The following is a 13,729-nucleotide window of genomic DNA, read 5'->3' on the forward strand; positions in this document are numbered from 1 at the left end:
AACCTTATATAGTACCGGTGTTTGCATGTAAATCATTTATGTAAAGTTTGCATGCTACAAAAATCATGCATGCCTTGAATGTGGATGAAATAGTGCATGTATATTAAATTAAAAAAAAAGTAGGTAGCCTGTTAGAACACAAAAGACAAAGGGAGCACTTTCATTGAAAAAATGAAGAAAACAAGGTTAGATTGGCTGATTACCCTTTTTTTATTTTTAGGGTTATCGGTAATTGAATGTAAGAATGAAGGAGGTATATTAGAAACAATAATAGGAGCAACAGTAAAAGAGCTCGAAAAGTCTTTGACAGATACTGAAGGAAGTCCAGAATCAAACAATACCATTAGTGCTAACGAGACTTCAGCATTGAAAGATGCCTATGAGGCAGATATCAAAAGGAATAACAAAGAACCATCAACAACATCATCACTATCAAAAGCATACAACCCACTTAAACTTGGAGAATTATTTATAGTTCCACTATCAACTGCAATCGCAGACAATTATTACCATACATATGGTCCTGATGGGAGTGAATTGTTCCTTCCAGAAAATGGTATTAGAAGGGGTATTACCCATTGGTTATCGGATGGAAATGCAGTTAAAAATGATGTAGTTTACTTTACAGGAATATTATCGGAGCCAAGAACTGTTTCTGGCATAGTAATTAATTGGTCTTCATCTCCTGCAGAAGTTCGAATTGATGTTTCAAAGGACGGTATAACTTTTGAAAAGGCTGTAGAATGGACAAGGGGTAAACTAACATCAAAGGAATATGAACAAAAATTGTATTTTGAGAATAGACCAATAAGAATAAGTAAGGTGAGAATTGGTATGAGAGGGCCGATAAATTCATTCTTTGGTATTAACTTTACAGGATTGTTGATTGTTGGTGCTCCAGTAGTTCAATTAACAAGTGGTGTAACATCTATGACTGAAGAATTTTGTTGGCAAATAGAGAACGGTGACATTTACACAAAAGGAGCTGAATTAGTGTTAGCAAGTTGTATTGAAGCAGTGGCTTCTGGAGATAGCAGAGAAATATTTCAATTTAATAGCAAGGGACAGTTATTTAATCCATTAAGTAAATTATGTGTTCAAATGAAAAATAATGATTTAAGCGACTCTGGCTTAATATTAGACGATTGCAAAAAAACAACAGACGGTAAAGGTTTGTTTGAGCTTTTACCAAATAACCAACTTAGATTGACAAGAGGTGGTAATTTATGCTTGACAAGTCCAGGCAATAAACCCGGATTGAGTAATGTTGCATTAAATTCGGCAGCAAGTTCAACAAGTGTTGTTAGATCTAAGATTGATAATGGTCCTGCTATGGCTGTAGATGGGAAAGATACGTCTTACTGGTTATCTGAGTATTTGAATTTAGGAAAAGATGATTCATTAGTGGACTTTACAATAGACATAGGCTCAATTACAAAACTAAGAGATATATATATTGAATGGAAGTATCCTGCGGAAGATTTTAAAGTTCAATTAAGCGAGGATGGTAAAAATTACCAAGATATAGTTTCAGTTACAAATAATGGTTTAATATCAACAACATATCATCTTGAAGGCAAAAAAGCAAGATATGTGAAATTGAGCCTGCTTTTACCAACTCAAGATGAGGCAGGGAGATACGTTTATGGTATTAAACAAATAAGAATATTTAGTAATATAATGAGAAGTGCAGTTGAGGATTGTAATCACACTAAGAGGCACAATGACGGGAGAGATAAAGTATTCCCATTACCATATAATGGTGATGATTATGCTCCTGGACTAGTATTGAAATCACATGGAAGCAGCATTAAGACTAAATTAAACGAATTACAAGAATTATCGGGAAAGGTATCTGCAATATTACCAAATTTAGATTCATGCAAGAAAACGTCAGGTGGAAGGGATACAACACTAAAATTGCAAGCGAGCAAATTGGGATTCTTGTCCGAAAAACTTGACAGTCTTACTTTTGACTACAATTTAGACTACAAATTCACGAGACCTCCAGTAGGTAGTTCTGAATTATTCCCAGGAGAAGACTGCGTTTCTATTAAAAAAGAAATGAAAAATGATGCAATAAGTGGTTTCTATTATGTTAGACCATACTGTTCAACGAAACCATTAAGAGTTTACTGTGATATGAATACAGGAAATACGATATATCCTATGGAGGCAACAGTAAGTTCGTCTAGAGCAGCATCTTCTACATGTGCTTCAGTTGGACTAAAGCCATTCTTGTTAAGAGACAAAAAAGATTCAATTTCCGGAATAAAAAATATGCTGAAAATAATGAGTGTCACTGACAATAGAAGAGTAATACCATTAACACATGATTATGGTTGTGACAAAGGTGAAGATTGTAGTGCTCAATTTACACAAATTGAAACAGACACTCCTTCATTTATCGGAGTAAATGAACACCCTAAGAATGAGACAACTGATTCAACAGATATTATCTTATGTAGTACTAATACAAATATTAAGCATGAAAGTAGCGCATTATATTTAGAATGTGGAAGCAGATTTTCTGATGTAAAAGCATTGAAAACATCACCATTATTAACAACAGTATTAGTTAAATGTCCAACGAATTGTAATCCAGTAAATGATGGTGTTGTTATCGGTACTGATGTTTATAGGGACGATAGCAGCATATGTTTATCAGCAATGCATTCAAATACATTAAATAGATCAAATGGTTTGGTTCAGATAACACCAATTGAGGGATTGGATAGCTATGGAGCAACAACTAGAAATGGTGTATCAAGTGTATCCTATTCAGGAAAAAGATGGAATAAAAGTTTTGTTACATCAAGACATGATGGTTTATGTCCACGTGATAGTAGTTTATCAATGTTGTTATCATTTGTTGAATTGAAATCATCAGAAGAAGATAACAATTCAACATCAAATTATTCAATGCCGGTTCCAAAAGCTTTAGGAGTAAGTACTGCCGTAGATACATTTGAGGCAATAAATAGAATGGAAAGATATATTGATATTATAGGTGGAATAACATATTCACCAGCAATGAAGGAATCTATCGGTGGAAGTCAAGTATTAGTCTCACAGGTAAGAAGTCAGCTAAAACCAACACAAATAATGGACTATCATACAAAGATATCAGCAGATGAGATGCTATTTAAATTGCATATAGTTTCAAGTGTATTGTATTATCACATGGAAAATATATTAGAATCCATAGTTGAACATGAGGATTTATTAAATAAAGTAAGAGAACTAAAATCTACTCAATCAGGATTCAATAGTTTTAAGATGCCAATTAGTGATTTTATTAAATTTGGAAAGTTATTTGAAGAATGGGACACTCCAGGTCTAGTAAATGGTGTTGGAAATTGGAGAATATTATACGAACCAATAGCTGGAGGAAGAAGTGGAGTACTGGGACAAACAAGTTCAGTTGGTCCAAATGACTCCGAAAAGGCACTAGCAGTAGGTACATTTTCAAGGATTAAATATAAAAAATTCTACGATATAGATTACAACGTTGATATTTATACTGATAGCTATGAAGGATCAATTGGTTTGACGTTCAGAATGTCAAACTTTGAGAGATATTATTTATTGGAATTCAACCAGAATAAGTCAGGTGGATTCAAGAGACTAATTAGGGTATTGGACGGAGAAAAGAGCATATTGTCAACAAAATACGATGGTGGTTATGTTTCAGGTTTATGGCATCACGTTAGAATATTATTATCAGCATCAAGAATACAAATATGGGTAGGAACACAATCTAGATCTATAGATGGAGTTGAACAGTCATATAGCAAACCGGTTAAAGTATTTGATGTATATGATGGTACGTTATTGTCAGGTTCGGTGGGTTTCTTTACAAGTGGAATTAAGGGTGGTGGAGCTTACTACGACAACATTAACATAGTGGCAAAACCATGTACAAAACAGTCAATAGTTTCTTCATTATTGAGGCCCTCTGCCCCTCCGACAGCACCTGTATGTAGCAACTATAAATCAGGATCTTTCGGTGGAATACACAATGAATTTATGTTTATAGATCCGGAATATTCCGATGATGGCCCCTCAAATTGGGAATTCCGTTCAAATGTAGGTGGATTACAAGCAAGATCTTTGGTACAAACAAGTAACATTCACAGCATTAGTTCTGACAATATTGGTACACATGCAATACTTGGAGGAAATAGACAATGTGATTCGGGTATATTCGAATACTCATTCTTCCCACAATGCCCAAGAGGTATAATTGGAGGTATAATTCACTATGAGTCAGAGTCTAATTATGTTATATTTGAAATGGGATCATTTTATTCGAGGGTTCGTGCAGTAAAAGATGGTGTTATAAGAACAATAGCATCTAATATATTTGTAGGTTATCAAGTTGGAGTTTGGAATAACATTGAAATCCAATTTGGTAAATTGGGAGTTAGGATCTTAGCAAGTACAAATAACTATGGTAAAACAGAATTATTGTATTCAGGAAGTCCTTTGGGTCTTCATGACGGTTCTGTAGGTCTATCGTCATTTAAATGTCCGGGAGTTGCTTTCCAAACTATTCAACTTAGACCACTATCTACAACTGATAGGATTAAAAGTTTATTTATTGAATACAAAAATGGAGATATGAATAAACAACTGACCGACGTTACAGAAACGAGTGGTAGTGCATTAAAAACCGACACAGTCGATAAACATATTAATTCATATACAAGTGATCAAAATTCTCAAGTATTAACATGTAAATCAAACCATACATTGCAAAGAAGAAATGATTGTGAAAAACTTTCTGGAGGAGAAAAGTGTGAAACCAATTATTGTTCATACTGTTGCGAAAATAGTGCAGATAGAACATTATCTGAACTCGTTAAATGTAAACAAGAGTGCCACAAGCAGGATACATTAGATGAAAACAGCAAAATGGTTTTGAAGCAACTACAAGATTGTCACACTGAGAAAGCAATAGAGCTATTTACAGAAAAATGCACTCAAAATAGTGTTGATAATAACAAAAGAACCATGAATACAAATAATAATGAATGGACCGATCAGTTTGTATGCTTTGTTAATATGTGTCAAATGTGTTGTAGCACTCAACCAATGAATAATACCAAGGTCGATGAAGATTCCTTAGCTGAATGCTACTTACAATGTTTATTATTAGATTACAAGAGTTTATCAGTAGGTAAAACATTAGTGAATTAATAATGGAGAAAAAATAAAGATACAAACTGGCAAAAAAACACAAAAGCCAATATTATATTATCTATATATAGAAGAGCAAAATAAAGAAATATATAAATATTCTTTGTTTTCTGTAATTTTAATATAATTTCTCATATCTTTTGTTAATTAGAATCCACGCCATATGTTCAATTTTTATTGTTAATAATGTAATAATTACCCTTAGTTAAAATGTTAACTATATACGAACCTTGAAAAGAAATAAGTGATAGTTCATAATTAAAAATGAAGTTGCAGTTACAAATATTAACTATAATTAAAACTTATTATCATAAGGAAATAAATAATATCAGCAATCAATGTCTATGTGCTTATCCCTAAGTATAAATCCGCTTGGAGGTGAGTTAAAACTATTATCTTTACAACTATCAATGGATTTGACATTATTAAGTAGTCCTTCAAGTTTCTTACAGTGTGCCTTAATTGGAATTGAATCATCACATAAAGATTCATATATTTTTGGAAGTTTATGGTTTAATATGTAGTCAATAATTTTAATGTATTGAATTTTAAATACATTTTTAAAAAAATATGAAATTATTTCAACAACTGAAATCATAACGATTGGAAACAACTTATGGGGTTTATCGCTATTTAACAGTTTAACAAGCCATATCCATATTTTCCCAAAACATCCCCTCAATATATTAATTGACAAGTAAAATCTAACAACTGAGCCAAGCCTTTTTAAAAAAGAGTCATCTATATTCTTGGATTTGTCGTGCTTTATTGCGATATCATCTAAATCACTTGTATATAAAAACTTGAATTCCTTGAACATGACACCCTCGAGAAAATATATAAAGTCCTTATTATCTTCGAGTATTTGCATACAAGAATAAGAGTAACACCAAACTGATTCAGGATGCGCTGATATCTGAGAAGAGCATTGATCCACAAATAATGTTGCTGCTAAATAAAGACTGTAATTATAAAATGAAGAAGCAACACCTGATTGTGAAAACCTCATATCTGACAACATATTCTTTATACGTTGAGAAGAAAGGATGATTTGTTGATTTGTTGATGATATTTGATTTATAGATAACTGAATCGTCTTTTTTGTATTAATTCTAGTGGACTTTATAGTTGCTTCTGTACTGGACACTATTTCCTTAAATTCGTTTGAATTTTCAAATTTCTCAACGGTTTCTACGCTCTTTGAGTATTCAAGTAGTCTGGATACCTCATTTCCAGTATCTTTGTTATCCTTTTTACAGTCAACAACCAGTGGAACTACATTTTGCTTCAGAAAATCTGTGCCAAAACTGACTCCCTTTTTATCCTGACTATCCTTTAGTCCCTCTCTTTCTTTCTCCTCTCTTTCTTTCTCCTCTCTTTCTTTCTCCTCTCTTTCTTTCTTCTCTCTTTCTTTCTCTCTTTCTTTCTCTCTTTCTTTCTCCTCTCTTTCTTTCTCCTCCCTTTGCTTTATCTCCTCTTGTATTTTTTTCTCTTTTTCATCCTCTTCCAACTTTTTCAACCTCTCTAATTCCAGCTTCTCTTTACGCTTTATCTCATTTTTTTTCTCAATCTCGTCTTCTATTTCAAGTATATATTTATTTATTATTGGTGATATTGTATCTTCTTCTATTGTTTTACTTTTATCATCAAAATATGTATCTTCAAGCTTGCGATAAAGCGAGCCCCTTCTTTTATTGCTTTTGTTAGTGTAATTGGACTCCCAACATAAGAGCATGTAGTTTAATTCATCACTTAACTTTTCACCATCCATTTTTACTATTATATCTATACATTCGGTTTATATTACAATATAACCAGTTACTTCAATATGTTGTGCAAATAAGCGGAAAAAAGAGTCAAATAAGTGACGGTAACTCTCGCATTACTCATCCATAATTACTTTGCCATTTCCTACCACACAATTTATTCCAATTAATTTTTGTCCAATTTATTCTTTTTACTACATCATACCACTTTTTACCGCCAAAACAGGTTATTTCTAGTCTTTAAGTGTGCAAAACTGAATGTTCAAATCTAAGTAATAATGAATTCAAAGATGAATAGTTTTTAGCTTCGATCGACAGTTATTTCTAGTATTCCTTTTTATTTTTTGCTATGTTGTTAAACAGACAACGAGTTTGTAGTGAACTTTATCTATTTACAAATATCTTTGTGGTTTCAGTCACATCTCCTATCTTTATCTCGAATTCTGACGATAACTCAATAAGGAAAACTTTAGAAAAGTTTCCTTATTGATTTAATAAAATTGATGTTTACAAATTCTAGTAGCCTTTTTACGTGGTAAATTTTTACTACAGTCCGGTGTGCATCTACGGGACCAGATGACACAATGTTCCACAGAGAATGATCAAGGAGGGTGGGATGCGAATAATGTTGTGTAAAGGTCACAAAAAGAGTTAACGTAGTGGAACACAGGGTAACAGGAACGAGATACGAAGGTTCATTTCCATGAAGTTCCCAGAACCTGTCCAATGGAAAAAAAAGAAAGCGAAACCCAGAGAAATATTAAGATAACAATAATATTTTAGTTTTGAAAATATGCAATAGAAGAGGATTATACTCACCTATTTACTTCTGGAAGGTAGTTGGTCTAGAAGCAGTGTATGTGGATCTCAAGGCCTTCGGAGCCATTGGGAGTTTCCTGATAGCCGGGAATTTAAGCTTAGAATTGAAAAATTGGGTTGTTTTTGGTCTTCTTGCAAGTTTAGCATCTATTTGAGATACACGAATTATCTGAATACTGCTACGTCTAGCACGGTGGGAACCTGCCAATTCCTCGTACATCTGGCTCACAGCACCAGTTTTGCTTACATCTCTGTATTCTTTATACATATAGACAACACTTGTACGACTTCTGTATTGAAGCAGAATAGCAAAGTTTTTAACATATGTTGGTCTTTTTTCAAAAATTCTAGTTACCGATAATATCTCACCGTTCGCCTTCTTTACTTTATTAAGTTTTGACATAAAGTAAAAGAATCTGCTTTTCGCCACGACCTCATTTGGAGCAAAAATGCATACTCTAAATACCTTCGGATGAGGATTTAATTCTGTTGGTTTACCACGTCCAATCACCATATATTGATTTATCTTCATTTGAAGAGATTGGTCTGGTTTCACTAACTTGGTCTTCATCTTAACCTATATACACCTTGTATGAAACGTCTGTATTTCTACCTGGTAACAGAAAAATCCTATTCGATATCAAGCCTTGTTCTTACTGGCTCAGAACCAAGGATGTGCCTCAATGGAAAAGTAGAATTCTTATTCCTATATTTGTATATAGCAAAAGGACTTCTATGAGTTTACTTCCCGTTGCCTTTTTTACGTGTCTCAAAAAAAACTTTACACTGTCCTTGTCATAAATAATACACATATATACTTATTTACCAATTTAATATACAAATTTACCAATATAACCTATAATTATTTATTAGGTACCTATTTTTTGTCTCCAATGTATACCGCTTCAACATATTGGCGCCTTGCCGATCTATAAAAAAGTATCGAGTTAAAACAAAAGGAAAATATTTTTATAATAAATGAAGTTTAAGGTAAAAAATACTGAGAATACAACAATTAAAAAGAGTACACAGGAGTGAATTGAAATATTGGACAAAGCTAAACATTTTTTCAAATTAAACTTATTAATTGCGAGACACTTAGAGAACTACAAATTTGTCGTTTCTTGCAGACTAGTTTTCCCATAACAAGATTATCCTGGCTTACATGTGAATTGTGTGTGTACATTTGTTTACAAAATTGCTCGTTAAACTGTAAGGTAGTCTTTCTCTTACTTTGTTTTTAGAAGCCGCTGATGCTGTAAACCGCTTGCACTGATTAGTTGTGATCTTATTGTGTGTTTTGGCGAGTATAACAGTCTAATATAACTAAAGTTCTAATTGGTGAAACGCTTTCCCGGAGTACTACGCGAAATATGTATCTAAATGTTGATTGAAAGATGATACTTCGTGAGGCAAACATATTTTTGGTGATTTCAGGAGCCGGTTTTTTGATAAAATGCAAATCCGGGAGATACTAATTTTAAAAATTCATCAGATTTTTTTCATGTAATTCGCAAAAAAGTCACACATAATTAAGAGGACTAAAAGTTTCAATGCTCAGTTATTACTTTTTTTTATTAGCATAGGCATACAGCTGGGAGTAGGCGTTGGCGCCAATTAATGAAATTAGTTAGGAACAAATATACCCCACTGGATAAGAATAGGCTGCTGTTATGTTGGAAGATGAAGGTAAAATTGAGAGAATCAGTAACAAGAGAGATATGTAGGATGAAAGCTTTATTATTATTTCTGCTGGTACTATTTTTCGTCATTCAAACAAAGGGGTACCAGCAAGGTGATAATGTGGAAATAATGCTAAATAGGATATGGAAATATGAGGAGAGTATTTCGACCTCTGATTTTTCATTTTATAGCAAGATACCACTATGTCAGGAAGTGAAAAGCATCAAAGATATGTCATTTAATGAGATTGTTAGGGGGGACCAAATAATAACTTTAAATGCAACTTTTGGGAAGAATGAGTTAGACAAACTCCTTTGTACAGTGAATCTAAATTACGAACAACTTAAGAGATTGGGAAAACACATTAGAAACAACTATGTATTTGAGATATATGTTGAGGATAAAGCAATAGCCAAAACATTGGGTGTTATAAATGAAAATGGAGATTCCATTTTAATTACAGGTTATGATCTTATTATTGGGTATAAAGGTAGCGACATTGTCTCTTTAGAAGCCAAATCTAGAAGAGAGCACATGATTAATATAGACAAGACGATATCTATAGAGAGAGTTGATAAATTTTCAATGATTAATTTATTTTATAGCGTAGAATGGGTAGACGTTACTGACGCATTAAATAGTGAATACGAGGCATCTTTTCATAATGAAATCAAAAAACAAGTTAAAATACCAATGATTAGATGGTTAGGAGTGTTTAACAGTGTTTTCCTAACCATATTAATTATCTCAATGTTACTCTTAATTTTCATGCAGGTTCTTAGGTCAGAGTTTTCAAGATACTTTCCAATGGGTGAAGATGACTTGAATTTGGCCTTTGATGATGATCCTATTGAAATGAAGGGTTGGAAACTTTTACACGGAGATATCTTTAGGTCCCCGAAATACCGGATGATTCTTTCTTCTTTTGTTGGGAATGGATTTCAAATACTATTTGTTGGGTTAATAATATGCATCACAAACAATGTATCAATGTTTAGAAACTTATCATTTGATACAAATACAGTAAAATTCCTGCTCCTATTATTTACAGTTTCATCTTATGTTTCTGGTTATGTATCTTCGTATATATACATATCGATGGGAGGAAGAAAATTCAAGTATAACATATTTTTAACTTGCTTTATATATGTATTTCCAGTTTACTGCATAGTTTTGGCAGTTAAATCATTAACTCTTTCTTCAGGACTCAAACTATTTGATATTTTTTATTCCATTAAAATATTCTTGCTTTATTCAATGGTTTCTATGCCACTTTGTTTCATTGGTGGTCTTTTTGGAAAAAAAAAGTCAGAAAGGAGTTTTAAATTTCCTTGTAAAACAAACAGATTACCGAGGCAAATACCAAAGCAAAAATGGTACAATTCACAAAAGCTTCAGCTATTTATTTCTGGTTTAATTCCGTTTTCAGCAATTTACGTTGAATTACACTATTTATTGATATCATTTTGGAACTATACCCCTTTTTATTTTTACAACAATAAACATCACAATAATTTCTTGCTTCTAACCATAAGCACTCTTCTTTTAATTCTTGTTGGTTCAACATCATCAATTATTCTGATATATATTCAACTTAACTTAGAAAACTACAAATGGTGGTGGTTCTCGTTTTTGAATGGACTTTCTCCTTGCCTTTACTTTTTTTTGTTCTCGCTCTATTATTTTTTTTCATATTCAAATCACATATTTGGTTTCATTCAGCTCAGGCTCTTTATACTTTCAAACTTAGTCATCACATATACCCTTATCCTCGCTCTTTCCTCCATTACATTTGTTTCTTCTTATCTCTTCATACACTACATTTACAAACACATCAAGTCTGACTAAATATAACGTTAGTATAAGATAGGAGAGATATGTATAGGGAAATGGGTTTGGACTGAGGAAGACAGACACAAACTACTCGCCTTTTTTTTATATAACTTAAGATATAATTAATGACTAGTGCTTCTTGTAATACAGCATGATATGTAATTAACGAGAAAAAAAGCTACAGTATTATTAGAATAATCTTAATTTGCTTCATATGTAACTATATAATTGCTTTCTCTCCCTGGTTACTATTTCCTTTTTAAAACTAATATTTATCAGTTTCCTCTGATACCTCTAGAGTACCTGGAGGGTTGTAACCTATCACTGGCTTTATTTCGAGAAGTTTTTTAAATATTTCGTATTCTCTTTCACTAATAGGCGTCATTACTTGCCTAGGTGTATCTGTTTCCGAGCCATTTTCTCTACTCTCGTATTCTTTTATACGGCCTTCAGCTAATTTTATAGTTTCGTTACTTAATGATTTCCTCTCATCATTTTCCTCTTTTGCATTCTCATTAATGGAGTTGGTATGTGCGCATGCATGCATATTTTCATTATTTGTATGATTGCCGGTGTTTAGGTTACCCACAAATTCTGGCGTGTGCATATAAGTATCAATATTATTATGAATTGAATAAGTTACATCTTGGTCTTCTTTAACTTCCTTTTCACTACATTTTTCTGGTTCGGTTGGAGTTATTACTTCCACCAAAACTTGGTTTTGAGCTACCAAACTTGGTGTAAGCTCCTGCTCCATGTTTCCGTTTTCCTCATGAAAACTTTCCAACGTAATATTTTCTTGTGTATTTGAAACAGATAGGTTACTCGTGTTAATATAATCTTCTGGACTATTTATATCATTTTTGGCAAAACCACAATTATTTCTTGTGTTCACATTTACACTTTGGTCTTCTAAGTCCTCAATATGCTTGAAATCATCAATTATAGCTTTCTCAATGATTGCTCGCCTATCTTGTATGATATTATTCGTTTGTTTGACTCTAAATAGATCAAATGAGTTGTCTCTTATAAGACTTCTTTCCGTAAAGTGTGAATCCTCACAAAGAATATATCTCCCATCATTTTTGAGTGTTAATTCTTTATCAATCTTTACTTCTAAATTAGTATAAGACTCTAAATTTGCATTGTTTTCAACTTCAATATTTAACTCATTCTCAAGTTCAATCTCTTTTTCCACCATATTACTTTCTTGGTTGTCACATTCTATTACATCTTGCTTTGGTTTATTGCAATCCTCTTTGAAATAAATTTTTCCAATATCAGCCGTGTTTTCGGCGAGATTTTCAAGTTTATAACTGATTTTATTTGTATTCTTATCGAAAGATGTATAAATAAAGTTTGGTTCAATTGGGGAGTTTGAGTGAGACAACGATAAGTTTGTATGTTTGTTATCAGAATTAGAAGGATCCGTTGTTATTTCTTTTGCACATTTATTCACACTCGATTTTTCTCTAAAAGGAATATCAACCATGGGCCCAGCAGTTATATCGCACCCTAAGAATCCTCTTCCACCCCAGGAGGAATTGGGAGTAATTGATATCTCTCTCAGTATTTCTGTTTCAGAGTTGTAAACACTTAATGATACTTCAGAACCATCATTGTTTTTAATGTAAGCTAGAAAATCATCTGTGGAATAAAAGGGTCTTTTAATGGAATTACTACCAATAATATAATCATTATTTGGAGTCATACCTGATAATTCAGCTGGGGATGAATTTTGTACATTTATAACCTTAATCCCTTTTTTTGATATTTCCTCCCAGTGAACACCTATACCAAGACCATTAATTCGCTCATCAAAGTTGAGAAATTGAAATATTTTCTGAGATTCAAAGGGAATATCGTGGTTTAATTGTAACTTGATTTCATCTGAATCATCTGTTTGTTTTTCCGTTTTATTTTCATGCTTTTTTGAGAGTTTTGTACCGTTAGTTTCAGTATCAGCTTTACTTGAAATTTCATCAAATTTATTACTTGGAATTAAAACAAAAGTTCTAATCTTTGAAGAAAGTGAATTATATACACTAATCTTTAGTTTAGACCTTGCAACACCTTTTAGTCTTTTTACAAAAAAGTCATGGGAAGCATCCGAAATCTGGGTGAGTGGTACTCCATCTATTCCCACTATGTAGTCAAAATATCTCTCAAATCCCAAAAACTTTCCTAGGCTTGTCTCTCCATAGTTACAAACTCTGAAACCTCCAAGATCCTTTGATTGGGAGGCTCCCATTTAACTCCGTGTATTTCAAAGTTTAAAAGGGAAATAAAAAGCTGAATCCTTTTATGACAATCTTAATTAAATTTGTGTTTGAAGTTGTAGTCTTCACTTTTCCTTGCTTATTCTGACAAACTTCAAAGTCGTTAGTTCCATATCAATAGAAACGCTCTTTTTTTCCGAGTGCTAA

At 32.6% G+C, this 13,729-nt stretch overlaps 5 protein-coding genes across 5 annotated transcripts; 2 read left to right on the plus strand and 3 right to left on the minus strand.

The window, feature by feature from the left end:
- Positions 1 to 171: 171 nt before the first annotated feature.
- FG379_000556 (2 extracellular with a signal peptide) lies at positions 172 to 5,202 on the plus strand (the record flags this gene model as incomplete). The annotated part of the gene is made up of 1 exon (XM_067325967.1): positions 172 to 5,202. One exon carries the CDS (start codon positions 172 to 174, stop codon positions 5,200 to 5,202), a length of 5,031 nt encoding a protein of 1,676 aa, XP_067183409.1.
- A 328-nt stretch (positions 5,203 to 5,530) lies between these two features.
- FG379_000557 (uncharacterized protein) lies at positions 5,531 to 6,973 on the minus strand (the record flags this gene model as incomplete). The annotated part of the gene is made up of 1 exon (XM_067325968.1): positions 5,531 to 6,973. The coding sequence occupies one exon, from the start codon at positions 6,971 to 6,973 to the stop codon at positions 5,531 to 5,533; it is 1,443 nt and encodes a 480-aa protein (XP_067183410.1).
- Positions 6,974 to 7,791: 818 nt separating this feature from the next.
- FG379_000558 (60S ribosomal L18A) lies at positions 7,792 to 8,358 on the minus strand (the record flags this gene model as incomplete). Its single annotated transcript, XM_067325969.1, has 1 exon — positions 7,792 to 8,358. The coding sequence occupies one exon, from the start codon at positions 8,356 to 8,358 to the stop codon at positions 7,792 to 7,794; it is 567 nt and encodes a 188-aa protein (XP_067183411.1).
- Positions 8,359 to 9,407: 1,049 nt separating this feature from the next.
- On the plus strand, positions 9,408 to 11,318 carry FG379_000559 (integral membrane; the record flags this gene model as incomplete). The annotated part of the gene is made up of 1 exon (XM_067325970.1): positions 9,408 to 11,318. The coding sequence occupies one exon, from the start codon at positions 9,408 to 9,410 to the stop codon at positions 11,316 to 11,318; it is 1,911 nt and encodes a 636-aa protein (XP_067183412.1).
- Positions 11,319 to 11,568: 250 nt separating this feature from the next.
- On the minus strand, positions 11,569 to 13,554 carry FG379_000560 (uncharacterized protein; the record flags this gene model as incomplete). Its single annotated transcript, XM_067325971.1, has 1 exon — positions 11,569 to 13,554. One exon carries the CDS (start codon positions 13,552 to 13,554, stop codon positions 11,569 to 11,571), a length of 1,986 nt encoding a protein of 661 aa, XP_067183413.1.
- Positions 13,555 to 13,729: the final 175 nt, after the last annotated feature.

The sequence above is a fragment of the Cryptosporidium bovis genome (genome assembly GCF_009768925.1).
Source record: "Cryptosporidium bovis isolate 45015 chromosome Unknown contig_13, whole genome shotgun sequence".
Lineage (NCBI taxonomy): Eukaryota > Apicomplexa > Conoidasida > Eucoccidiorida > Cryptosporidiidae > Cryptosporidium > Cryptosporidium bovis.